General features: G+C 34.8%; 2 protein-coding genes across 2 annotated transcripts; both read left to right on the top strand.

Moving 5' to 3' along the window:
• Positions 1-254: 254 nt before the first annotated feature.
• Positions 255-1,520, top strand: LOC123883692 (the record flags this gene model as incomplete). Its single annotated transcript, XM_045932597.1, has 1 exon — positions 255-1,520. A coding segment is annotated over exon 1 (1,248 nt), but the record flags the coding sequence as incomplete, so codon positions are not given.
• Positions 1,521-19,133: 17,613 nt separating this feature from the next.
• On the top strand, positions 19,134-20,285 carry LOC123886183 (F-box/kelch-repeat protein At3g23880-like). Its single transcript, XM_045935517.1, has one exon. It carries the CDS (start codon positions 19,134-19,136, stop codon positions 20,283-20,285), a length of 1,152 nt encoding a protein of 383 aa, XP_045791473.1.
• The last annotated feature ends 3,558 nt before the right edge of the window (positions 20,286-23,843 follow it).

Consider the following 23,843-nt stretch of genomic DNA (forward strand, 5'->3'; position numbering starts at 1 on the left):
GAGATCATCAACCCGGGAGGGAAGATGAGATGAGGTTAGAGAGGTTCATGAAGCATAATCCGAAGCTTTTCATTGGAGGCTATGCTCCGGAGGCTGCTGTTAAGTGGATAGAGGAAGTAGAGATTGTTTTTGAGGCTATGAGGTGTACCGAGGAGAGTAAGTTGACCTTGGGTACTTATGTACTTCGTGAAGAAGCTAACAAGTGGTGGAAGAATGCTAAGCTGAGGAAGTACTTTCCAGCTGATATTAGGAACAAGAAAGTGGTGGAGTTCATGGAGCTCAAGCAAGGGAACATGTCTGTAGCGGAGTATTCCGTGAAGTTTGAGGAGTTGTGTGCGTTTACTCCACACTACAACACCGTGGAAGCTGAGAATGACAAGTGTGTCAAGTTTGAAAGTGGGTTGCGCCCGGACATCAAGCATCTTATCGGATTTTCTCAAATCCGAGACTTTGCAACTTTGGTGGATAAGTGCCGTATCTGTGATGATGATGGAAAGGCCAAGACTAATTACTACAAGGCCATGAGTGACAAGAGAGGAAAAGGTCAAGACCGTGGGAAGCCCTATGGTGACAAGGGGAAGAAGGTTGTTGAGTCTAGTTGTGGAAAGAAGAGAGGTGGTGGACAATGCTACAAGTGTGGTGAGTTGGGTCATAAGTCTTATGAGTGCCCAAAGAAGGTGGACAAGTGTTTCAATTGTGGGAGGCTAGGACACAAGTCGGATGTGTGTCAAGTGAAGGTGACTTGCTTCAATTGTGGTGAAGAGGGTCACAAGAGTCCTATGTGCAAGAAGCCGAAGAAGACTATGGGGAAGGTGTTTGCTTTGAGTGGAGATGATGCGGATCAGGGGGATAATCTCATTAGAGGTACGTGTTTCATCTATAACACTCCTTTAATTGCGATTATTGATACGGGAGCTACACATTCTTTTATATCCGTTGATTGCATGAAGCGTCTTAGTATACCTGTGTCTGAAATGTCTGGTCGTATGGAAATAGAAACTCCTGCTAATGGTTCTGTAACTACCCGTCTCGTATGTCGTGACTGTCCCGTAACCGTGTTTGGTAGACACTTTGGAATGGACCTAGTGTGTATCCAACTTAGTGGTATAGATGTTATCTTTGGTATGAATTGGTTGATATTTAATCAAGTCCATATCAACTGTTGCGAGAAGACCGTTGTGTTTCCTAAACCGGAGGAGAGTTTGCATTTGATGAGTAAGAAGGAAGTAGTAGAGTCGTTGAAGGAACCTGTAGAGGTGTATGCGTTGTTTGCATCCTTGAAGATGGAAGGTGAAGTTAAGGTGGAAGAGTTACCGGTTGTTTGTGAATTTCCCGATGTATTTCCGGAAGACGTGTCAGATGTACCGCCGAAAAGAGAAGTAGAGTTTACGATTGATTTGGTACCTGGTACCAGTCCGATATCTATGGCACCGTATCGAATGTCAGCGTCAGAGTTGAATGAGTTGAAGAAACAACTAGAGGAACTACTTGAGAAGAAGTTTATTCGACCTAGTGTATCGCCGTGGGGTGCACCTGTGTTATTGGTTAAGAAGAAAGAAGGGAGTATGCGGTTGTGTATTGACTACCGACAGTTGAACAAAGTGACGATCAAGAATAAGTATCCACTTCCGAGGATAGATGATTTGATGGATCAATTGGTTGGAGCTTGCGTGTTTAGTAAGATTGATCTGAGATCTGGATACCATCAGATTAGAGTGAAAACGGAGGATATACCAAAGACTGCTTTTAGGACGAGGTATGGTCATTACGAGTATTCGGTGATGCCTTTTGGTGTGACCAATGCACCTGGTGTTTTTATGGAGTACATGAATAGGATTTTTCATTCATTCTTGGATAAGTTTGTAGTGGTATTCATCGATGATATTTTGGTTTACTCAAAGTCCGAAGAGGAACATAAGGAGCATTTGCGGATTGTTTTACAAGTTTTGAAGGAGAAGAAGTTGTATGCCAAGTTGTCGAAGTGTGACTTTTGGTTGAAAGAAGTAAGTTTTCTTGGTCATGTGATTTCAAGTGGAGGAATAGCGGTTGACCCAGCGAAAGTTGATGCCGTATTGCAATGGGGAACGCCGGAGTCTGTTTCTGAGATAAGAAGTTTTCTTGGATTGGCTGGTTATTATAGGAGGTTCATTGAGGGATTTTCGAAGTTGGCTTTGCCTTTGACACAGTTGACTCGGAAGGATCAAGCGTTTGTTTGGGATGTGAAGTGTGAAGAAAGTTTTCAAGAGCTTAAGAAGAGGTTGACTACCGCGCCTGTGTTGATTTTACCGGATGCTAAGGAATCTTTCGTCGTGTATTGTGATGCTTCGAAGATGGGACTAGGAGGTGTGCTTATGCAAAAAGGTCAAGTGGTAGCGTATGCGTCGAGACAACTGAAGGTTCACGAGAGGAACTATCCGACACACGATCTTGAATTAGCCGCAGTTGTGTTTTCATTGAAAGTATGGAGGCATTACTTGTATGGATCGAAGTTTGAAGTCTTTAGTGATCACAAGAGTTTGAAGTATCTATTCGATCAAAAGGAGTTGAATATGAGACAAATAAGATGGCTCGAATTTTTGAAGGATTATGACTTTGATTTGAGTTATCACCCCGGAAAAGCTAATGTGGTGGCCGATGCGTTGAGTAGGAAATCGTTGCACATGTCATCACTAATGGTGAAAGAGTTAGAGTTGATTGAAGAATTCCGAGATTTGAGTCTAGTGTGTGAAGTGACTCCTAATAGTGTGAAGTTGGGAATGTTGAAGTTGATGAATCCTTTTCTAGAGAATATCAAAGAATGTCAAAAGACGGATAAGAAGTTAATGGAGAAGTTGGCAATAGTGGTTGAGGAAGGAAAAGAAGCTAATTTCAAAGTTGACGAGAACGGAGTTGTGAGATTTCATGGAAGAGTGTGCGTGCCCGATGTGCCCGAGATGAAGAAGATGATTTTGGAAGAAGGTCATAGGAGTGGAATGAGTATTCATCCTGGAGTAACCAAGATGTATCAAGATTTGAAGAAGTTGTTTTGGTGGCCAGGAATGAAGAGGCAAATTTCTGAGTTTGTTTATGCTTGCCTAGTTTGTCAGAAGTCGAAGATTGAGCATCAGAAACCGTCTGGTTTGTTGCAACCTTTGTTTATCCCGGAATGGAAGTGGGATAGTATTGCGATGGATTTTGTGGGAGGTTTACCCAAGACTACTAAAGGTTATGAAGTGATTTGGGTGGTAGTAGACCGTTTGACGAAGTGTGCGCATTTTATTGCTATTAAGAAAGGTACCTTGGTGCCTAAGTTGGCCGAGATTTATGTGGAGCAAATCGTGAAGTTGCATGGTATTCCGTCGAGTATTGTTTCGGATCGAGATCCGAGGTTTACTTCGAGATTTTGGGAAAGTTTACAAGAGGCGTTAGGGACTAAGTTGAGGTTGAGTTCGGCTTATCATCCTCAAACGGATGGCCAATCGGAAAGGACGATACAATCTTTGGAAGATTTGTTGAGAGCTTGTGTTTTGGAGCAAGGAGTAAGTTGGGATTCGTGTTTACCGTTGATCGAGTTCACGTACAACAATAGTTTTCATTCGAGTATTGGAATGGCACCTTTTGAGGCTTTGTATGGAAGGAGGTGTAGAACACCGCTTTGTTGGTTTGAATCCGGAGAGAGTGTGATTCTTGGTCCGGAGATTGTGCAAGAGACTACGGAAAAGATTAGAATGATTCGAGAGAAGATGAAAGCGTCTCAGAGTCGTCAAAAGAGTTATCATGACAAGAGAAGGAAAGACATTGAATTTCAAGAAGGTGATCATGTTTTCTTAAGAGTTACATCGACTACCGGAATTGGACGTGCTTTGAAGTCGAGGAAGTTGATGTCGAAGTTTATTGGTCCTTATCAGATTTTGAAAAGAGTGGGGAAAGTGGCGTATAGGATTGCTTTACCGCCATCATTGGCGAATTTGCATGATGTGTTTCACGTGTCACAATTGAGGAAGTATGTTAGAGACCCGTCACATGTGATTGAGTCAGATGATGTTCAAGTGAGGGATGACTTAACGGTCGAGACTGTGCCTTTGAGGATTGAAGGTAGAGAAGTGAAGAGGTTGAGGAACAAGGATATCGCCTCGGTGAAGGTAGTATGGGGAGGACCCGCTGGTGAGAATGCAACTTGGGAATTGGAGAGCAAGATGAGGAGCTCGTATCCAGAGTTATTCTCAGGTAATTTTCGAGGGCGAAAATTCTTTAAGGAGGGTAGAGTTGTAACGACCCAATTTTCATTTATTCGTTTTTATATGTTAAAATGTTTTATTGACGTGGCATTTTAAATAAGTTAATAACTTTAGTTATTTATCGAATGCTTTAGTTATTAGGCGAGTAGTGAGAGTTATTGTGTTATTGGGCCAAGCCAATGGGCTTGAGGCCCAATGGGCCTTGTGAGGTGTGTGTGTGGCGCCCTTATGACCATGAAGCAAGGGAGAGAAATTCATTTTTACTCATAAGTTTTGTGTTCTTGAGAGAAGAGAGGAGAGTTTGTGGAGCTAGGGCAAGAAGAAAAGCTAGAGATTCAAGATCTTCGTCGAGTTTTCTTCGAATCCAGGTATGAGAGTAGTTTCCTTAATCGTGGGTGATCCGAGGAAGGGGAGAATGCCGATTTCTCCTCACCCGAACTTCCTCCACCCCATTTTCGTTTTGGTTTGGGAGAGTTAATCTTCGAGAAAATGAAACCCAATGTTAATAACATGTTCAATATACTTCTACCATGTAGTGTGAGCGAAATCATGGGTTAAATAATGAGAATTTGTATGTTTTGAGTGATTATATGTGTTCTTGAGCTTTTAGACTCATAAATGTTAAATCCTTGCTTTTTCGATGTTAATGATGTGGATCGGAGAATCAATCCGTCCTTTTGTGCTTATATATGTGTTATATACATGAAAACAAACATATTTGGGGTTTATAACATGAAAAATGGGATTTTGGGTGATTTTGAGTGAAAAATCATTTTCTGAAAACTCAAGAACAGATGTTCTTTTGGTGTGGTTCGCTACCTGTTCGCTACAGCGAACGTGTTCGCCAGATGCTCGCCAACTGCTCGCCAGTTGAGGTTTTGTGTCTGTTTGCGTTCGCTACCTGCTCGCTACAGCGAATGTGTTCGCCAGATGCTCGCTACAGCGAACGTGTTCGCCACCTGTTCGCTACCTGCTCGCTAATTGGATTTTGGCTCTGTGTCTGTTCGCTACCTGTTCGCTACCTGTTCGCTACCTATTCGCTACCTGTTCGCTATAGCGAACAGCTCTGTGACAGGATTATTTTGTTGATGTTTTGTTAGTGGAATTATGCACTTATAACATGTAATTGTGATATTCTAACATACAATTAGGTGCTTTTAGCTATGATTAATTGTATGATGATGAGATATGATAAAGGAAGTGATTAATGAAGAATATTAGGATAATTGTTTATTCTAATAATGAAGAATGTTGGATATTATTCCACATTGTAAAGGAAGAAGCTTAATGCTATTAATTGTGAGTGGATTCATGAAACATAAACATGCATTCATGAATTAAATAGGATATTGGATATTCCAATAAAGAAGTATATCGGATTATATTTATCCGATAAAGAAGGATATTAGAGGTGAGATACTCTAATAAAGAAGATGGTACCACATGCATTAGTAATGTCTAGGATTGACATTCATGAAGTTGAAGCATTAGAGTTGCATTAGGTTATATGTGTGTGCATTACTTGATAAGTGATATGTGACATATAATTTGGCTAAGTGTAATGAATTGTAGATTGATTATTTGGTACTTGATTATACATGTTTAGAACTTGTAATTGAGTAGTTAATGGTGATGCATGTTTATAAATTATGAATATGCTTGTTGTTGTTGTTGTTGTTGAAGGAGTGTTTAAGTACCTTTTACTTGCACTTGTATTTTGATTATGTGATCTAACTCTCATGTTTTGTGTTATGTGCTGGACCGTTGGGGGTTCAGGTTCTCAGGTTGAGGATCCCGATCAGAGTTAGAGGCTGCTCGTGCTCGTGTAGTGCGCTTTTTGGTGAGGAGTTAGCGTAGACTACTCCTTAGATATATGTTATATATCTTTTTGATGGGTTGTATAAAATTGCTCTGATTAGGTCTTACCGGGTCGGGTTATTCGTTTGAATTGTATTAAGCCCGTGATGGCATATTTAACTTTGCTATTCCTATCTTTTGAATTGTAAACATAATATCCTTTGTTGATATGGCCTAGAGCCTAGGGATATTGTGTGAACAATTATGATCATTGTATGATATACATTATGATAATTATTCGCTTTTAATTCCGCTGTGCTAGCATGATTTTTTTAATTATGCCGTGGTTTGTATTATTAACATGTGACGCCTAGATTTTCTTAAGTGTTTTATTTATTTATATTTAATAAATACGCGTTAAGGGGTTGGGTGTTACACCCATGATTTAATTTATGTCATGTTTGGCATATTCCTTACATATGTGTTTCCTTAAAACACTACTACTTTTGATGAGGCAAAGGAATAATATCTTTCTGAAGCACTTCATCATTTAAGTCAAGACCTTTGTTTCTACTCATGCTTGTAATGTTTTGCTTGTCCATTAGGTGCTCATCCATAACGTTACCGTTGACAGATGATATCATTATCGTTGAAACATTTCTCACAAAACACATTAGTAGATAACAAGATAATCATAATTAAAATTAATTAATATGTTTGTTATCTTTAAAACATCAAATAAGGATTTTGTCCTCAACATTTTATTCCTCTAAATGTTGACGAGTTTTCAACATGTACCATAGTTCATAAAAGCCATTTGGCACTATTAATACAAAAAGCAAAGCTCATTATATGGGATGAAGCACCAATGATGCACAAAAACTGTTTCGAAGTTGTTGATTGAACTTTAAAAGATATTCTCAAGTCTGTTGATGAAAAAAATAAACACCTTCGATGGAAAAGTTGGTGTTTTTGGCGGAGATTTTAGACAAATTCTATCAGTAATACTGATACACCTAAAAATATGCTATTTATTTAGTTAATTTACTATTATATTTTATATGTTTTTATTTCGATTCCGAAGTTTTATTATATAAATAATTACTTATTTCTCATATTTTAAATAAACAGATAAAAAGTGTACGAGTTGAAGAAAGGAGCGAAAACGGACTGAAAAGGAGCAAAAATGGACAAAAAGGCCACACATGTGCAGCCAATTGGGCCACACACGTGCAGCCCACCAACACAACACGAAGTCCAGCCCAGCAACAAGCATGGCGCACGCCAGCTTGCCCTTAGTGGCGGTCGCCACACATCTCATCCTGGCCGTCCACTCAGCTTTCATCGTGTGGCATTCGCCACACATATTTTAGTCCCACATCGGCCAAATGCAATGTTTTGTCTCCTAGCTACTAGTATAAATATGTGTCCTTTCTTACACTTTAGACACACACCAACTGGTAACAGTTAAGGAAGAGAATTGAGACTAGATTTAATTCTTGGTTTCTTCTCTTAGTTTAATATTTTTATTTCCTGCTGTTGCGCTATCGGTGTCCGTACTCAAGATTTCTTTTATTAATTCAGGTTCTTTATTTTATTTTCTTTTCTTTATTTTTATGCTTATTTTATTTATTTTATTTTTCTGTTTGTATTTAATGTCTTTATCTTTATTTATTTATTTTATCTCTTTAGTTTTAGTTATGTCTAGCTAAATTTAGCGTTGCTAGGATGTGTAGTTAGTAGTTAATAGGGGTTCGGTAGTTAATTCGTGCTTAATAGTTTTCAACCACCAGTTTTAAATAAATACGTTTTCAAATAATTCGTCACGAGAGTGAGGATTGTTTTAAAGGCAATAAACCAACATTGACGAGAGTTGAGGTTTAGGGTCGGATAGTTAAAACTGATCGTTAGTTCTAAAGTCCGCGAGAGCTATTTAGGATTGATGAGTTTTATATTGGTTTTCAAAGGTACTTATATAGGTAAGTGAGCGCGTGAGAGCAGAGCATTTATTTTATCTAAGTATAACGCTAGTCAAGATTTGCGAGAGCTGAGATTAGTGTTTTTAAATCAAATATAATTCTTGAAAACTGACAACAGTTTTATTTTCTTAAGCAGTTTTTAATTAAACGTTGATTATAATTCGTCACGAGAGTGAGAATTAATTAAAGTAAAAATCAATAGAGCGAGAGCGTGAGATTTCTACTAGATAGTAAAAACTGAACATTAACTCTGATTCGCAACGAGAGTTGGGATTAGAGTTAATTAAATTATATTGTTTTTCAAAGAGTATTTTATTAGCGGGTGCGAGGACGAGAGTTAAACACCACCTTTATAATTTATAATACTAGTCAAGATTTGCGAGAGCTGAGATTGGTATTTTTAAATCAATATAGTTTCGAAAATTTAATCAGTTTGTCTAGCGCGAATTAAGTATTGAACCCTCTGAAGCAACTAATAGCACGTCCTAGCAATATTTTATTTACATATAAAAAAATCTAAAAAATATTTATTTCTCTTATTTTAATTATTCAATTAATCAAAACCCTTTAAATCATTAGCCTTAGATTTACAAAGCAACACTAGAATACGGTAGGTCGATTATTGGTCCTTTGGGTTCGATATCTTTTAAAACTACACGACACGACTGTATACTTGCAGTCACGTTGTCGCGTCCGATCAAATACCCAAAGGTACAAGGCCAGAAGTTGTTCATGCTACTATTAATTCTTCGGTTCTTTGGAATTTTTGTGAAGTTTTAACATTGAGTAAAAACATGAGGCTTCTCGGTGGTGCTTCGAGTGCAGACGTTGGCAATGGAGAAATTGGAGATGACAACGACGATGATTTAAAACTTGACATTCCATCAGAATTATTGATTCCAAATTTAGGCGATCCTCTTGCTTCTATCGTTGAAAGCACATATCCCCAACTTTACAAAACATGGACGGTATAACGTATTTCCAAAATAGAGCTATAATAGCTTATAAAAATTCAATAGTCAACACAATAAATGATTATATGTTGGATTTAATTCATGTTGAAGAAAAAACATATTTGAGTTATGATACTCCACTCACACAAAATATAGACGGTCAAACAGTAGATGATGTTCATACTCCCGAATTTTTTAACATGATTTCTACGTTGGGACTTCCAAATCACAAGTTGAGACTTAACATTGGAGTTCCAGTTATGCTATTTAAGGAATTTGAATAAAAAATTAGGATTATGCAATGAAACAAGACTTATTATTACGAGATTGGGAAAACGTGCTCTTGAAGGAAAAATTATTTTAGGAAGTAACATTGGTGATCGGGTTTTCATACCTAGATTTTCTCTAACACCATCTGACGTGAGAATTCCTTTTAAATTTCAACGTAGACAATTTCCTATAATGATTTCTTTTGCGATGACTATTAATAAGAGTCAGGGACAATTTTTAAAGCATGTTGAGATATATCTTCCATTGCCAGTGTTTTCACATGGTCAGTTGTATGTTGCAATTTCCAGAGTTACTTCTAGAAAAGGATTAAAAATATTGATCATCGATGACGACAGTGAAGATACGACTAAGACTTCGAATGTGGTCTATAAGGAAGTCTTCCGCAATATAACATAATTTTCTTTGTATGAATATTTATCCAAAATTATTGTTGAACTATCGCTTAATGTTACTCAACTTTTTTCATATACCTTACATTATTGGAATTATCATATTTTATCGCTAATCAGACTCGTGCGCCGCACGGGTCGATGTTCTAGTTTTTTAATAAATAATTACTATTTTTCAATAAAAAGATACTATCTTTAGTTACTTTAACATGTGTAATGTTGCACATGTTAGACAAACCTTTTTTTATTGACTAATTTTTTTTATAATCATTTTATTGGTATTTTTTTTCCTCGTATTTTTATGTGTATATATTATTCTATTTTGTTCTTATTTTTAAGTATGTCATCTTTTTATTTTATTCATCTTATATTTTTTTAGTGAAATTACAATGAAAAATATAAAATCTGTTACTATTTGTCTTATTTTTCTTATTAAGAAGTATGTCTTCTTATAAAATTTGTTATATTTATCTTATTTTTAAGTATGTCATCTTATTTTGTTCTATTCTGTTACTATTAAACGGATTTTATATCCGGTCGAATGACCGACTATAATTTAAGGGACATCAATCTTACCATTCATTAATGGGAGCTGTATGAATTGACCGAACACAAGAAGTAATACCGGAAGAATTTGAAAACAATGATGAACCCATAAAATTAAACAAAAAAAAATAAAATAAAAATTAAATGGACTTAAGGACCACATCCCTTGAAAGTAATTTATTCTTCTTTTTTTTGTTACAATAGTACGAACTAATGAAGTCGAACTTTGTAGATTAAATTAGACTTTCACAATATAGTATATCAAAGTTCGAATTATGAACAAGAGGGATATAATTTAATGAAAACATTTATATTGGGAAAAAAAGAAAGTGATGTATCCAATAACCAAGGTCGGCTCAAGTATAAGGTAGTCCAAACGCGAAATTTGCTTTTTAGGCCTCCCTAAGTTGCTCTCACACCCCTCAAAGTTCCATATTTACCCTTGATATTCCCTTCGAAAATTACGCTGTGAATCCAATTTCCCATTGACACACTTCGGATTGTATCATCCGAGCCAGATTTTCTTGGAATATATTCTAATCTCAATGCTTCTTCTCCATCTCAATTGTCTCATATTTGTTTACATATAAAAATTTCTATTCTCCACCTAATTGGCAAAACACATATATTGGACATGTTAAAAGCTTTAAAAAAATAGATTCTTTCTTTGTATTTTTTGAAAATACATTTTCTAAAACCGTTTTTTAAAATATTACAAGTTTTTTTATATTCGTTTTTTCTAAGTTAAAACACTAATTTTGACATCATATAACATAAACACACATTATTGAAGACCAAACCATAGTCAAAATCACAATTTTTTCAAAAAGTTGTATTTCAAAAATGATTTTTATGAAAATCTATTTGAAATAGCTTAAAAATTAAATGATTTTTCGAAATTTTGATATCAAAAAAAAATTTCAATAAAAAGATCAAATACCTAAAATAACATTTTAAGAATAATTATTCAAACCAAATCTTCATTCGAAACTTTTATAAAAAATTTCTTTATAAATTTTTTTTACATAAAATTATTTAACACTATAAGAATCTATTTTTAAAAAAATCTATAACAAAACAGGCCCGTATTTTCTTGGAATTCTATTCTTCCCCCGGTTAAATCATCAGAAGAATTGATACAATGAAAAATTCTATAACAAACAGACCCGTATAAGAAGTGATGGGAAGATGAAAAATCCTGTAATGAATGTGGGAACGAAGTGAAGGGATGCTAGAGATTTAGCTCCTCCTCTTGTTGATTTTCAATCTGGGAATTATTCATCTTTCATTTCCTCTTAAGTTTAATCTCGGGTAGTGAAACACAGAGATAAAGTGATCAAAACTGCAAAATTGCATATAAAGTGACCAAGTTCCGAAATTGCAAAAACTGCAAAATTTCCAGTATATGTTTCTATTTCGGAAATTAGAATCCGAATCTAGTGTAGGTTTCTGTTACAATCTAATGAAAAGAGAGAATTGAAAGTAAAATTGCTTTCATTATTGAATTGAATGAATACAATGTACAACTAATGATCTATATATACATGTATTTAGATCTATGCTAAGCTAAGCTACTCTAGCTATATACAATAACTTGTTCTACAAGTTAGTTACAATCATCTTTTATTAGCTTGCAATATGTTGATTATAATTATCACTTAACAGCCTCCCACAAGCTGATGCTTGGTATATATCAAGCAATCCAAGCTTGGATATAAAATTGTTGAACTTTGGAGTAGGTAGTGCCTTGGTTAGAAAATCTGCAAGCTGATCCTGTGTTGAAATGGGCAATAGCCGCATTAGCCCTTCTTGAACCTTTTCCCTTACAAGGTGACAATCTATTTCTATGTGTTTAGTCCTTTCATGAAAGACTGGATTGGAAGCTATATGCAAGGCACTTTGATTATCACAAAATATTACTGGCTGCTTAGAACTTTCAATATGTAGATCCTTCAGCAAGTACAAGAGCCAAGTTAACTCACATTTTGCTGAAGATAATGCTCTATATTCTGCTTCAGAGGATGATTTGGATATGGTAGTCTGTTTCTTTGCTTTCCATGATATCAATGATGTGCCTAAGAAGAAACAATATACATCCTGCCCAGTCTGCATCTGAATATCCAAGTAGCTGTAGATCTGCATTTCTATGAAATAAAAGACCTCTACCAGGGTTGTGTTTGAGGTATCTGATCACTCTACAAGCTGCTTTATAATGTGTCACAGTTGGGTTATGCAGAAATTGACTCAGTTGCTGAGTAGCATAGGTTATATCTGGTCTAGTATTAGTGAGATATAACAGCTTACCTACAAGTCTTCTATACAAGCTTATGTCTTCAAATGGTTTACCATTGTCCTGATGAAGCTTAATAGAAGGATCCAGAGGTGTAGAAGCTGGTTTGGATTCAAGTAAGCCTGAGTCATTAAGTAAATCTAAGCAGTACTTCCTCTGTGAGATGCTAATGCCTTCTTTTGAATGTGCTACTTCTAATCCAAGAAAATATTTCACAACACCTACATCTTTGATTTTGAAGTTGTGATCTAGAATGGCTTTGATTCTGTTGATCTCTTGCATATCAGTACCAGTTAGTATCACATCATCAACATAAATGAGTAATGCAGTGAAATTATTTTGTTGATTGAGTGTGAAAAGGGAGTAATCAGATGTTGATTGTGTATAACCTTCCCTGACTAACAAGGAGGTGAGCTTTTCATACCATTTCCTGCTAGCCTGTTTCAGTCCATACAAACTTTTGAGAAGCTTACACACTTGATTAGGCTTGGTACATTGAACTCCATCTGGAATTTTCATATAAACATTTTCTTGCAAATCTCCATGTAAGAAGGCATTATTGACATCTAATTGATGTAAAAACCACCCTTTAATTGATGCAATAGCTAGAAGCATTCTAACTGTAGTGAGCTTGGCAACTGGTGAAAATGTGTCAAAAAAATCAAGGCCCTCTACCTGGTTATAACCTTTAGCAACTAACCTGGCCTTATATCTTTCAATAGTGCCATCAGACTTATGCTTAATTTTATAAACCCATTTACTACCAATAGGTTTAATGTTGGGTGGTAAGTCCACTATCTTCCAAGTTCCAGTACGAGCTAATGCCTCAAGTTCAGTATTCATAGCTTGAATCCAAGCTTCTGATTTACAAGCTTCATTATAGGTCTTAGGTTCTGTGTGTTGTGTGAGAGACATAGTGAAGACATTATATGAAGGAGACAATTGATTGAAAGAATGAAAAGAGGAGATAGGATAGAGAGTACTTGGAGATGAAGTTTGTGTTGATGAACCTACTGAATTGCACACAAAATCTGACAGATAAGAAGGTCTATGTTTCAACCTTTCTGGTCTAACATTGGGTTCATTTGGAGAAATAGCAGGTGGAATGTCAGTTATTATAGGCATATTAGTAGCTGGTGTGTCAGTTTGGTTAGTGTTTGTGGATGGAGAAAATGATGGTTGAGGAGGTGAAGTAGTATCAAGTGAAGGTGTATGAGTTGGGGAATCACAATCAATAGAGGTATGGTAATGCCAATGAAATTGGGTCTTATCTGTGGTATAAGGTAGAATGTGATCAAAGTGAGTTACATTTCTGGATATAAAGATTTCCTTAGACTCAAGATCATAAAGAACTGTGCCTTTGACACCATGCTTGTAGCCTAAGAAAACACATTTTCTGCCTCTTGGAGACAACTTTGATCTATGAGCAGTTAAAGTAGATGCATATGCAAGGGAGCCAAAAACTTTTAAATCATGTAAGTTTGGTAAGTCATTATGCAGCATCTCATGTGGTGATTTGTTTTGAAGTACAGGAGTAGTAATTCTATTTATAATGAAAGTAGCATGTAAGACTGCATAAGACCAAAAATGTTTTGGTAAATTTGATTGATACAAAAGAGCTCGAGCAATATTCAAAATATGCTGATGTTTCCTCTCCACTCTACCATTCTGTTGTGGAGATTCCACACAGCTTGTTTGATGCAAAATACCATTTGAAGAAAAGAATTCATTCATTGAAAATTCTGGTCCATTATCAGACCTTATGATTTTGACTTGATGACTATGTTGTGTTTGTATCATTTTAACTAAACTAATTACATGTTGCCTTGTTTCAGCTTTAGATTTCATTAAGATAATCCAATTGAACCTGCTATAATCATCTACAGCAGTTAAAAAATAAGAGTGACCATGAATAGATTTTATTGAAATTGGACCCCAAATGTCAAAATGGATTACATCATAAGCATGAGTTGCTTTATTAAAACTACTATTATAGGGAAGTTTCTTAAACCTAGCAAAGTGACAAATGTCACATATTCCATTATGATCATCAGTTACATAAGGAAACTTATTTCTTAAGCTCACTAGTCTACTATGGGAGGGGTGTCCAAGTTTGAAATGCCAAAGAGCAGATTTAGGGATAGAGGTGTGGTTAGAACCATCAATGGAAGAAACATGAGCTACTTTATCTGTAAGATTGAGGTGATACAATCCATCATGTTCATCAGCAGAACCAATCATCTTCAAGCACTTCTTGTCCTGGATTTCACAATGTGTACCATAAAAGTTAACAATGTAATTTGGTGAACTACACAATTTAGACACAACAATCAAATTTATTGAAAATTCTGGCACGCATAGAACATCAGTTATAACTAATTTGGGGGAGAAATTGACAGTGCCTGAATATTTTGCAATTGCAGAATTACCATTAGGTAATTTGATACTAATAGGGTTGATTTCAATATATGACTGAAACCAATTCAAAGAATTACATATGTGATGACTAGCACCTGAATCAATTATCCAAGTACTAAGAACACATGCATTATGAGAGGAGAGATTAATACCTTTATGAATCACTGATGTATGATCAGTGTTCATGGAAGAACCAACCTGATTGGAGCTTGCAGAAACAAAATTTGGTGCAAGGTTTGAATGCTGAAGAAGTGATATTAGTTTATCATACTGTTCTTGAGAGATGGATGGAGGAGTAGCTGCATTTGAGTCATGATTGCCTCCCTCAACTGCAGCACTATGAGCTGATGAAGATTTCTTCATATGTGGTGGTACACCATTCTTTTTGAAGCAATTCTCAACAACATGATTATCTTTTCCACAATATGAACAAGATCGAGTGGAAGGTTTGGAACTAGGAGCAAACTTTCCATTCTTAGCAGCATTAACAAGGATCTTTGAATCATCAAGCTCAAATGAGTTACCTTGACGTTCATGTTGAATTACCAGAGAAAACACTTTGTTGATAGGAGGAAGAGGATCCATAATCAAGATTTGTGACTTGACAGTTGAAAAACGATCATTCAAACCAGAAATGAATCGAACCGTCTGAAGCAAAGTGTGATTGCGTCTTGCAGAACGCATTGCTTCGCAAGAACAACGATGGTGACAGGTACAAGTAGGGATTGGAAGATACAACTCTAATTCTTCCCAAAGAGTTTTAAGATCCGAGTAAAAATCAGTGACTGAGCGAGTTTCTTGCCTCAAAGCACAGATTTCTTGCTGCAGCTATGAAATGCGAACTAAATCTCCTTGAGAAAAACGTTCGCGCAGATCATTCCAAATATCTCTTGCATTCTCCATGAACACCACCGATTGAGCAATGGAAGGTGAAACGGAGTTCAAGATCCATGGGGAAATCAATTGATTGCAACGATGCCAAGCACGATAAGCAGGATCAAAATCATCGTCTGGCATTGCAATAACACCGGTAACGAAATCAAATTTCATCTTCGCGCCAAGTGCGCGCTTCATTGATCGAAACCATGAATGGTAATTGGAACCGGTGAGGAGAGGAGTGACGACAACAGAGGTAGAACCGTCGCCGGGATGAACATAGTAGGGAGAAGAGTTGTCAAGAACAGGATCCGGTGGAGGACGAACCATTGAAAACAAAGAAGAAACGAAGAAGATGAGTTAGTTACGGCGGAAGCAAAACAGTTGCGGTGGAGAGAGAAAACGGTTACGGTGGATCGTTAAGGCGGTTGATACCATGTTACAATCTAATGAAAAGAGAGAATTGAAAGTAAAATTGCTTTCATTATTGAATTGAATGAATACAATGTACAACTAATGATCTATATATACATGTATTTAGATCTATGCTAAGCTAAGCTACTCTAGCTATATACAATAACTTGTTCTACAAGTTAGTTACAATCATCTTGTATTAGCTTGCAATATGTTGATTATAATTATCACTTAACAGTTTCTATAGAAAGTGACCATTTCGGACCGCAAATTCCGAATTTGGATAGAAAATGTGCATTTCGAAGATTAGGGATCTGTATATGCTTAAATCATACCCTACATTCGGATCTGTATATCTAGTCTTATTTATAGGCTAGATACATTAGATTTTCAATGAATCTAAAAAGTAACTTTTGCTTATAAATAAGACCGGATGAAATATAGTACAAGCACCAAAAAACTTTATTACACACCGAATTGGGTGAAGAAAATTTTAATGGAGGAATATCATCAATAAAAAATGACGAGGATGATGTTTTTTTTTTTTTTGGCTTAAACGAGGATGATGTTTGTTGATTGTGTCTATAAGGCTTTGAAAATAGAATCACATTAGTTTATGTTCTTCAATTAGTTTAACACCAAGGACGAGGAATTCAAGATTCTCATAATTATGTGGTAATCTATCATCCATCTTTTATTTTAAATCATTGTATGAGACTTTGGAAAATCATAACATGTTAGTGTTATATACTTATAATAGATTCATTTTGCCCTTGCCATAAGGGAACTTCTTACTCAATTTTCTTTATGAAAATCTATGAATATGGTGATATTAATATGATTGTTCATGTTACTCCAATTTTTCATATACCTTTTAATATTAAAAATTTTCTACCGTATTTTCTATTATTACATATTACAGCTAATCAGACTCGTGGTTGCACAGGTCGAAGTTCTAGTATTATTATATATAGGCCTCAAATCCAAAATCAATTTATAGCTCATTTGGCCTGGAGGCTTAATATCATGAAAAGGTTTGGGGTTTGATACACTCAATGAGCTAAGAAGGAGCTAAGAAGGTTTTTTTTTTTTTTTTTTCACACTTTATAAAGTTTCTCACGCATCCTTAAAATTGACCAAAATTTTCATCTACATAGGTAGCAACCTCATTTCGCAACCTACACTGTGGGTGACAATTTTTTTACCCAACCCTAACATTTGCACCCTTCACACTCCCGGTGAATGAAAATATTATGAAAAACACAGTTCGCTACGTAGAGTTCCCAAATATAATGGTTCGGATGAGTTGTTTTAACTAAAGAAAACTTGACAAAAACTAAAGAAAACTTGATTTTAGTGGATTAAGTCTTCCCTTTTATTTTATTTTTGATATACAATGAAACCTCTAACATACTATTTAAATTTTTCACCATTAAACCAAACTTATGTATTGGATTGAGATTTCATTGGATTTTAAAAGACTTTTTTATGACAAAAAAATCTTGACGTATTCAATCAAGACTTTTACAAAAGTTAAAAAAATCTTGTGGTATTCAATTAAGACAAACAAGATTATTTTTTCAGGGCAACAAAATTCGTTGGTATTCAATTGAGATTTGTTACTACTTTCAAAATGTCTATTGGTATTCAAAAGTCTATAGATTTTGATAGATTCTTTTTGGGAATGGATTTTGAGAGACTTTTTAGTTGAAAATACACTTTGATAGACTTTTTCAACAATCTCACCAAAAGCTTTGAGACTTTTTTGAACTCTCCAAGACTTTTTTCTTTCATCATATCATCACTCTATATCAAACTTATCACTCTATCAAACTTCTTCTTCTTCTTCTTCTTCTTCTTCTTCTTCTTTATTACTTTCGTAGTTCATCATCACTGTACCCGGTTTTTTTTCTTCTTTTCTTTGTTCACTTTTTCAACAATCTCACCAAAAGCCTTGAGAATTTTTCAAACTCTCTAAGACTTTTTACTTTCATCATCATTATACCGTTTTTTCTTCTTCTTCTTCTTCTTTACTTATAAAATATGTTTTTTTTGCAAAAAATATTTTAACAAATTCTACATTTTTTTTACAAACTTTTGATTCATTACAACTTTTTACAACAAACGAATTTTTTTCGTCACATTCATCTGCTTTTGTTTCCCATCAATGGTGGTGGTGGTGACTTTTTTATTGGTGATTAGAAACATATACGTTAAAAAAAAAAAGTAAGGGTTTTTTTTTAAAAAAAAAAAATATTTGGATTCCAAAAAAATATATAATTTATTTTATTAAAATTTATTGATTCTTTTAAAATTTTCCAAATATACAAAAGTTTATTAATATATAAAGTATTATGAAATCTTGATTGTAAAAAGTATTTTGAAAAAAATCTCTCAAAATCCATTTAAATCATGTGTTAAAAATCTTGATTGTAAAAAAGTCTTGTAAAAAAGTTTTTAAAATCTCACAAAATCAATATAGTCTAACAAAATCTCATAAAATCATCAAGACTTTTTTTGCCAAAATTGGCTCATAAAATCTCAATCCACCTTCCATTTCTATGAAACAATACTCTTCAAAAAAAGGAGACTATATGTAATTAACATATTATTTGTGACTAGCACAAACTATATCTATGGTTTTTTTTAACTCTTGTGTCTTAATTCAAATAGTTGGCTTAACTATACATTTTGTCCCTTACATTTATTTTATGTTTCAATTTGCTACTTTACCTTTAAAAAGTAAGAGATCAAATACATAGTTAAGTTCAAATAGTTCTTTTATGTCTTATCTTCATATTTTTGTTAAATAATGGGTTTGTTTGTTTAGCGAGTCTGTACTAAGAAAAACTATTATTTTCAATTTATGATATCTAAAGCTAAAAAAAGAAGTAAAACGGTATCTAAACACGTCCGAGCAATAGTAAACGGAAAATTCAATCCTTCGTACGCCCCAATTTTCAATGAGGGATAACTACCAAAGCAACACCGCCAAGTGCCACCAAGAACCACCGCCGTTTTTGCCGGATGAACTCATCTTTCATATCCTCCTGTGGCTTCCGGTAAGATTCCTTCTGCAATTGAAGTGTGTTTGCAAATCATGGAAAACCCTAATCTCTGATCCCCAATTCACAAAGAGCCACCTTCATAGCATAACCTTGAATCCAACCATAACACATCAACGATTATTTTCTTCTCTTCTTATCAATGAACATTGCAAAATCGTATCTTTCCCTATGAAGCCATTGTTCGAAAATCCATCAGAACATGCTAATACTGTTAAGTTCAGAATGGAACACAGGTTTCGTATTCTTGGTTCTTGCAATGGGCTGTTGTGTCTGTTTGATCTTAATCAAGGTTATGTTAAATTGTGGAACCCTTGTATCAGATTCGAATCCAAAAAATCTCCAATTATTGATTGTTATGATAAATATATGTTAATCACATATCATGGCTTTGGCTATGATCATGTTAATGACAAGTACAAGGTGCTAGTAAGGGTGCGTCGCAGCCGTTCTTGTTTTATTGAATATGTGACAAAAATGTATACTTTTGGTGAAAATTCTTGGACAACTATTCATGATTTCCGTGGTACTCCTCCCATTAGCTGGATAGGGAAATTTGTGAGTGGCACTCTAAATTGGCTAATAGCTAAAAAAGATGTTAATTCTAACCAAACTATGATTCTTTCGTTTGATCTTGAGAATGAGACTTATAACGAAGTGTTGCTGCCAAGGTCCTTCATTATTGGACATGATGCTGGCAAGGTCCTCCATCCTACTCCTCTGCTTGGTGTTTTGAGTAATTGTCTTTGTGTGTGTTTTAACTCCAACAAAACTCATTGGGATATTTGGCTGATGAAAAAATATGGAGTTGCCGAGTCCTGGACTAGATTGATGATGATCCCTCAAAGGCAGTTCCCGATTTGTGAAATGTTGTATTCCTTTGACGACCTTTTGTTCATTTTAGAAAATGGTACTGTTCTCGTGGCATCGCCTTCCAAATCAATCTTGTATAACTTAGATAATGCCAGGCTAAATTATCCATCGATTTTTAATAAACTTCGGCAAGTTCCACATATTTACCATGCAAGTCTTGTATCACCGCGATGCTAAAGATACATTTGTGTAGTCTTTCAAGTTTTGCTTATATTACTTTAATACTTTATAGTTACAATATCTTTATGTGAATTCTGTTGCAACTCTCTTTAAGCAGATTGGTTTTGATAAAACTGGTTTTGTTTTGAAACTGCAACTGATTTGGCATTTGGCTTGTACTAACTGCTTACAGGTTTGGCATTTTGTTTGCATTTTTCAACTGCTATCAAGCATAATATGGTTTGTCATTTGGTTTGCATTTTACATACAATTTTTTTTTTGTTATGTTGTGTCTTTGGTCTAATGCATCAATCTTTTTGGAAATGAGTTTTAGAAATAAGCACTAGCTTGTAACTATTTTTGTTTTGTAAGGATAGTGTCTTTGATATATCATCTGGTCTGATATTGTAAGGTTCCTTGTGCAGCTCCTCATATCATGACAGTGTCCTTAAAAACAAATAGCATACGCTTTCTTGATAAAAAAAATAAAAATAGTACTGGTTCAGATTCAATTTTTTATTTTATTTTTTAAATATGCTATCCTGTGAGAAGTAAGCTAGAAAAGCACTTATTTTACTCATAACTAGAACTTCGACCCGTGCGGTGCACGCGGTGCACGGGTCTAATCAGCCGTAATATGTAACAATAAAAAATACTTGGATAAAATTCATACAACTGAAATTATGTTATATTACGAAATATTTTCTTATACATTGAAAGTTTTATTCGTATTTTTTTAAATTTATTTTGGAATTGTATATTTGAAATATTTGGAATTGAATTAAATAGTAGAAGTTTCTAGTGGAAATTTATTTAGTTTAATGTGAAAAATAAAAGGTGTCCCAAAGAATTAGGGTTGAAAATTAGGTAACGGGTTGAAAACAATATTATAAAAAAATTACAAAACTAATAAACAAATTTTCCTTTAATCGACGAAGATTAGTTAACTGAGAATTTTTTAATGTAAAATTTTCCAACATGTGCGGTGCAAAAATTATGCTTACTATAGGCGCAAAACAATTTTTTAGCAGCCAAACGTTGATTGACACGCATAAATTAAGAATGTGGTTTGGCTTATTATAGGTGTAAATAAAAAAAAAAATTAGCAACCAAACATTGATTGATATGCATAGATTAAGATTAATTGATAGTGTAACACCCAAACTCATTAATGCCATTATTTTGGCTTAAAAATTTATTTTCTCAAAAAGGACACAGCGGATAAAATAAAGTTCTAGACTTAAATCAATTGATTGATAAATTGTTGGTTCGAGATATTACACTCCTCTTTACGAAAATAATACTAAGTTAATTAATTAGTAAAACTCGCTTTATACAAAATAAATCTTCTTTATAAAGATACATTTTCCCAAGTAAATACAAATAGTCATTAAAGACCCTATATACTAAATACAACCCTTTTCCCGTGTCACAATCAGAGCGGAGCTTCATCGACGACTCGACATTGATAACCACAAAACCTGTGAATCTGGACCCCCAACGGTCCAGCACATAACACATAAAAGAGAGTTAGATAACATACTCAAAATATACAAGTGTAAGTAAATGATAATTAAACACTTCATCACAAATCATGCATATTCTAACTCATGCATATACTTCATTAATCACATCTAATTAGGAGTTACAACCTAATTGTACTCACACTTCATTTATAAGCATACATCATTAGTCTCATTTAATTATAAGCTACGAAAAGTTATAATCAAATATCAATCATAATTCACAATATATTGAAGTCAATTACATTTATAATCATCGGACAATCAACACATACAACAAGTCTAACACACATAGACAATTATCACAAATTCCAAACATATGTGTCACATATCAAATATCAAATAATGTACACATATCCTAATGCAATCTAATGCCACAATCTTCATGCTATGTCCCCTAGACATATCTAATGCATGTGGTACCATCGTCTTTATTAGAGTATCTCACCTCTAATATGCTTCTTTATCGGCTAAATATAATCTGATATCCTTCGTTATTGGAATATCCAATATCACGTATATTCATGAATGCATGTATGTATTTCATGAATTCACTCACAATCAATAGCATTAAGCTCGTCATTTATAATGTGGAACACTATCCAACATTTCGTCTTTATTAAGATAACATTATACCTTAATATCTTTATTTATTAGAATAACATAATTCTAATATCCTTCTTTATTAAGTTGATTAACACCTTAATATACTTCTTTTGACATTTAAACAAACATCATCAACACAATCAAAATAATCATATTCCACAAATATAATCAACAATTCATCACAATACAATTAATCATGGTTATAAACACCTAATTGTATGTTAGAACACCCTACTCACATGTTACAAGTGCCCTAATGCACTTAAAACGATTAATAAAAAGTTGATGTCCAGTGTTGTTCGCTGAGCGAATGGTGGCGAGCCGTGGCGAACCTGTCCTGTTCGCTAAGCGAAGGTCTGGCGAGCAGTGGCGAACCACACCAGTGGAACTCATGCTCGTGGCGAGCTGTGGCGAAGGCTTTGTAACACCCAAACCCCTTAACGTGAATTTATTGAATATAAATAAATAAAACACTTAAGAAATTTAGGCGTCACGATTATAAATACAAAACCAAAGCAGAATTAAATCATGCTAGCACATCGGAGATTAAAAACAAATATAGTTCATTGTGCATATCATACAATAACCATAATTGTTCACACATTATCCCTAGGCTCTAGGCCATATCAACAACAAGGATATTATGTTTACAACAAAAAGAAAAGATTAGCAAGGTCAAATATGCCATCTTCTTTATTAGAGTATCTCACCTCTAATATCCTTCTTTATCGGATAAATATAATCCGATATACTTCTTTATTGGAATATTCAATATCCTATTTAATTCATGAATGCATGTATATGTTTTTCATGAAGTCACTCACAATTATTTAGCATAAAGCTCTTCATTTACTATGTGGAACACTATCCAACATACTTCATCATTAAGATTAACAAAACCTTAATATTCTTCATTTATCACTTCATACATGATTAACAATCATTAATGATTAACAATGGGCATTATAAGCATCAACAAGCATCAACAATCATGTAAGAATACCATTAAACCATGTTACAAGTGTCCAATTGCACTTATAAACATCAACAAAAGTTGCAGTCTCAGTACTGTTCGCTAAGCGAACTGTAGCGAGCAACATTAGGAAGACACTGACTCATGGCGAGCAGTGACGAGCAGTAGCGAGCTGTTCGCTGAGCGAAGGCTTGGCGAGCTATAGCGAACCACACCGGTGGAACACCTGCTCGTGGCGAGCTGTGGCGAGCTGTTCGCCACCAGTTCGCTGAGCGAAGGCCTAGCGAGGGCCTTTTGTCAGGAAAGCTCAAAACCTGCGTTTTCCACTCCAAATCACCCAAAAATCCCATTTTTCATGTTATAAAGCCCAAATGAGTTTGTATTCAAGTATAACAAACATGGATAAACACAAAAGGACAGTTCATTTCCTAGATCCACATCATAAACATCGAAAAAGTAAGGATTGAACACTTT

Source organism: Trifolium pratense, linkage group LG5 (assembly GCF_020283565.1).
Source record: "Trifolium pratense cultivar HEN17-A07 linkage group LG5, ARS_RC_1.1, whole genome shotgun sequence".
In the NCBI taxonomy this organism is placed as follows: Eukaryota; Viridiplantae; Streptophyta; class Magnoliopsida; order Fabales; family Fabaceae; genus Trifolium; species Trifolium pratense.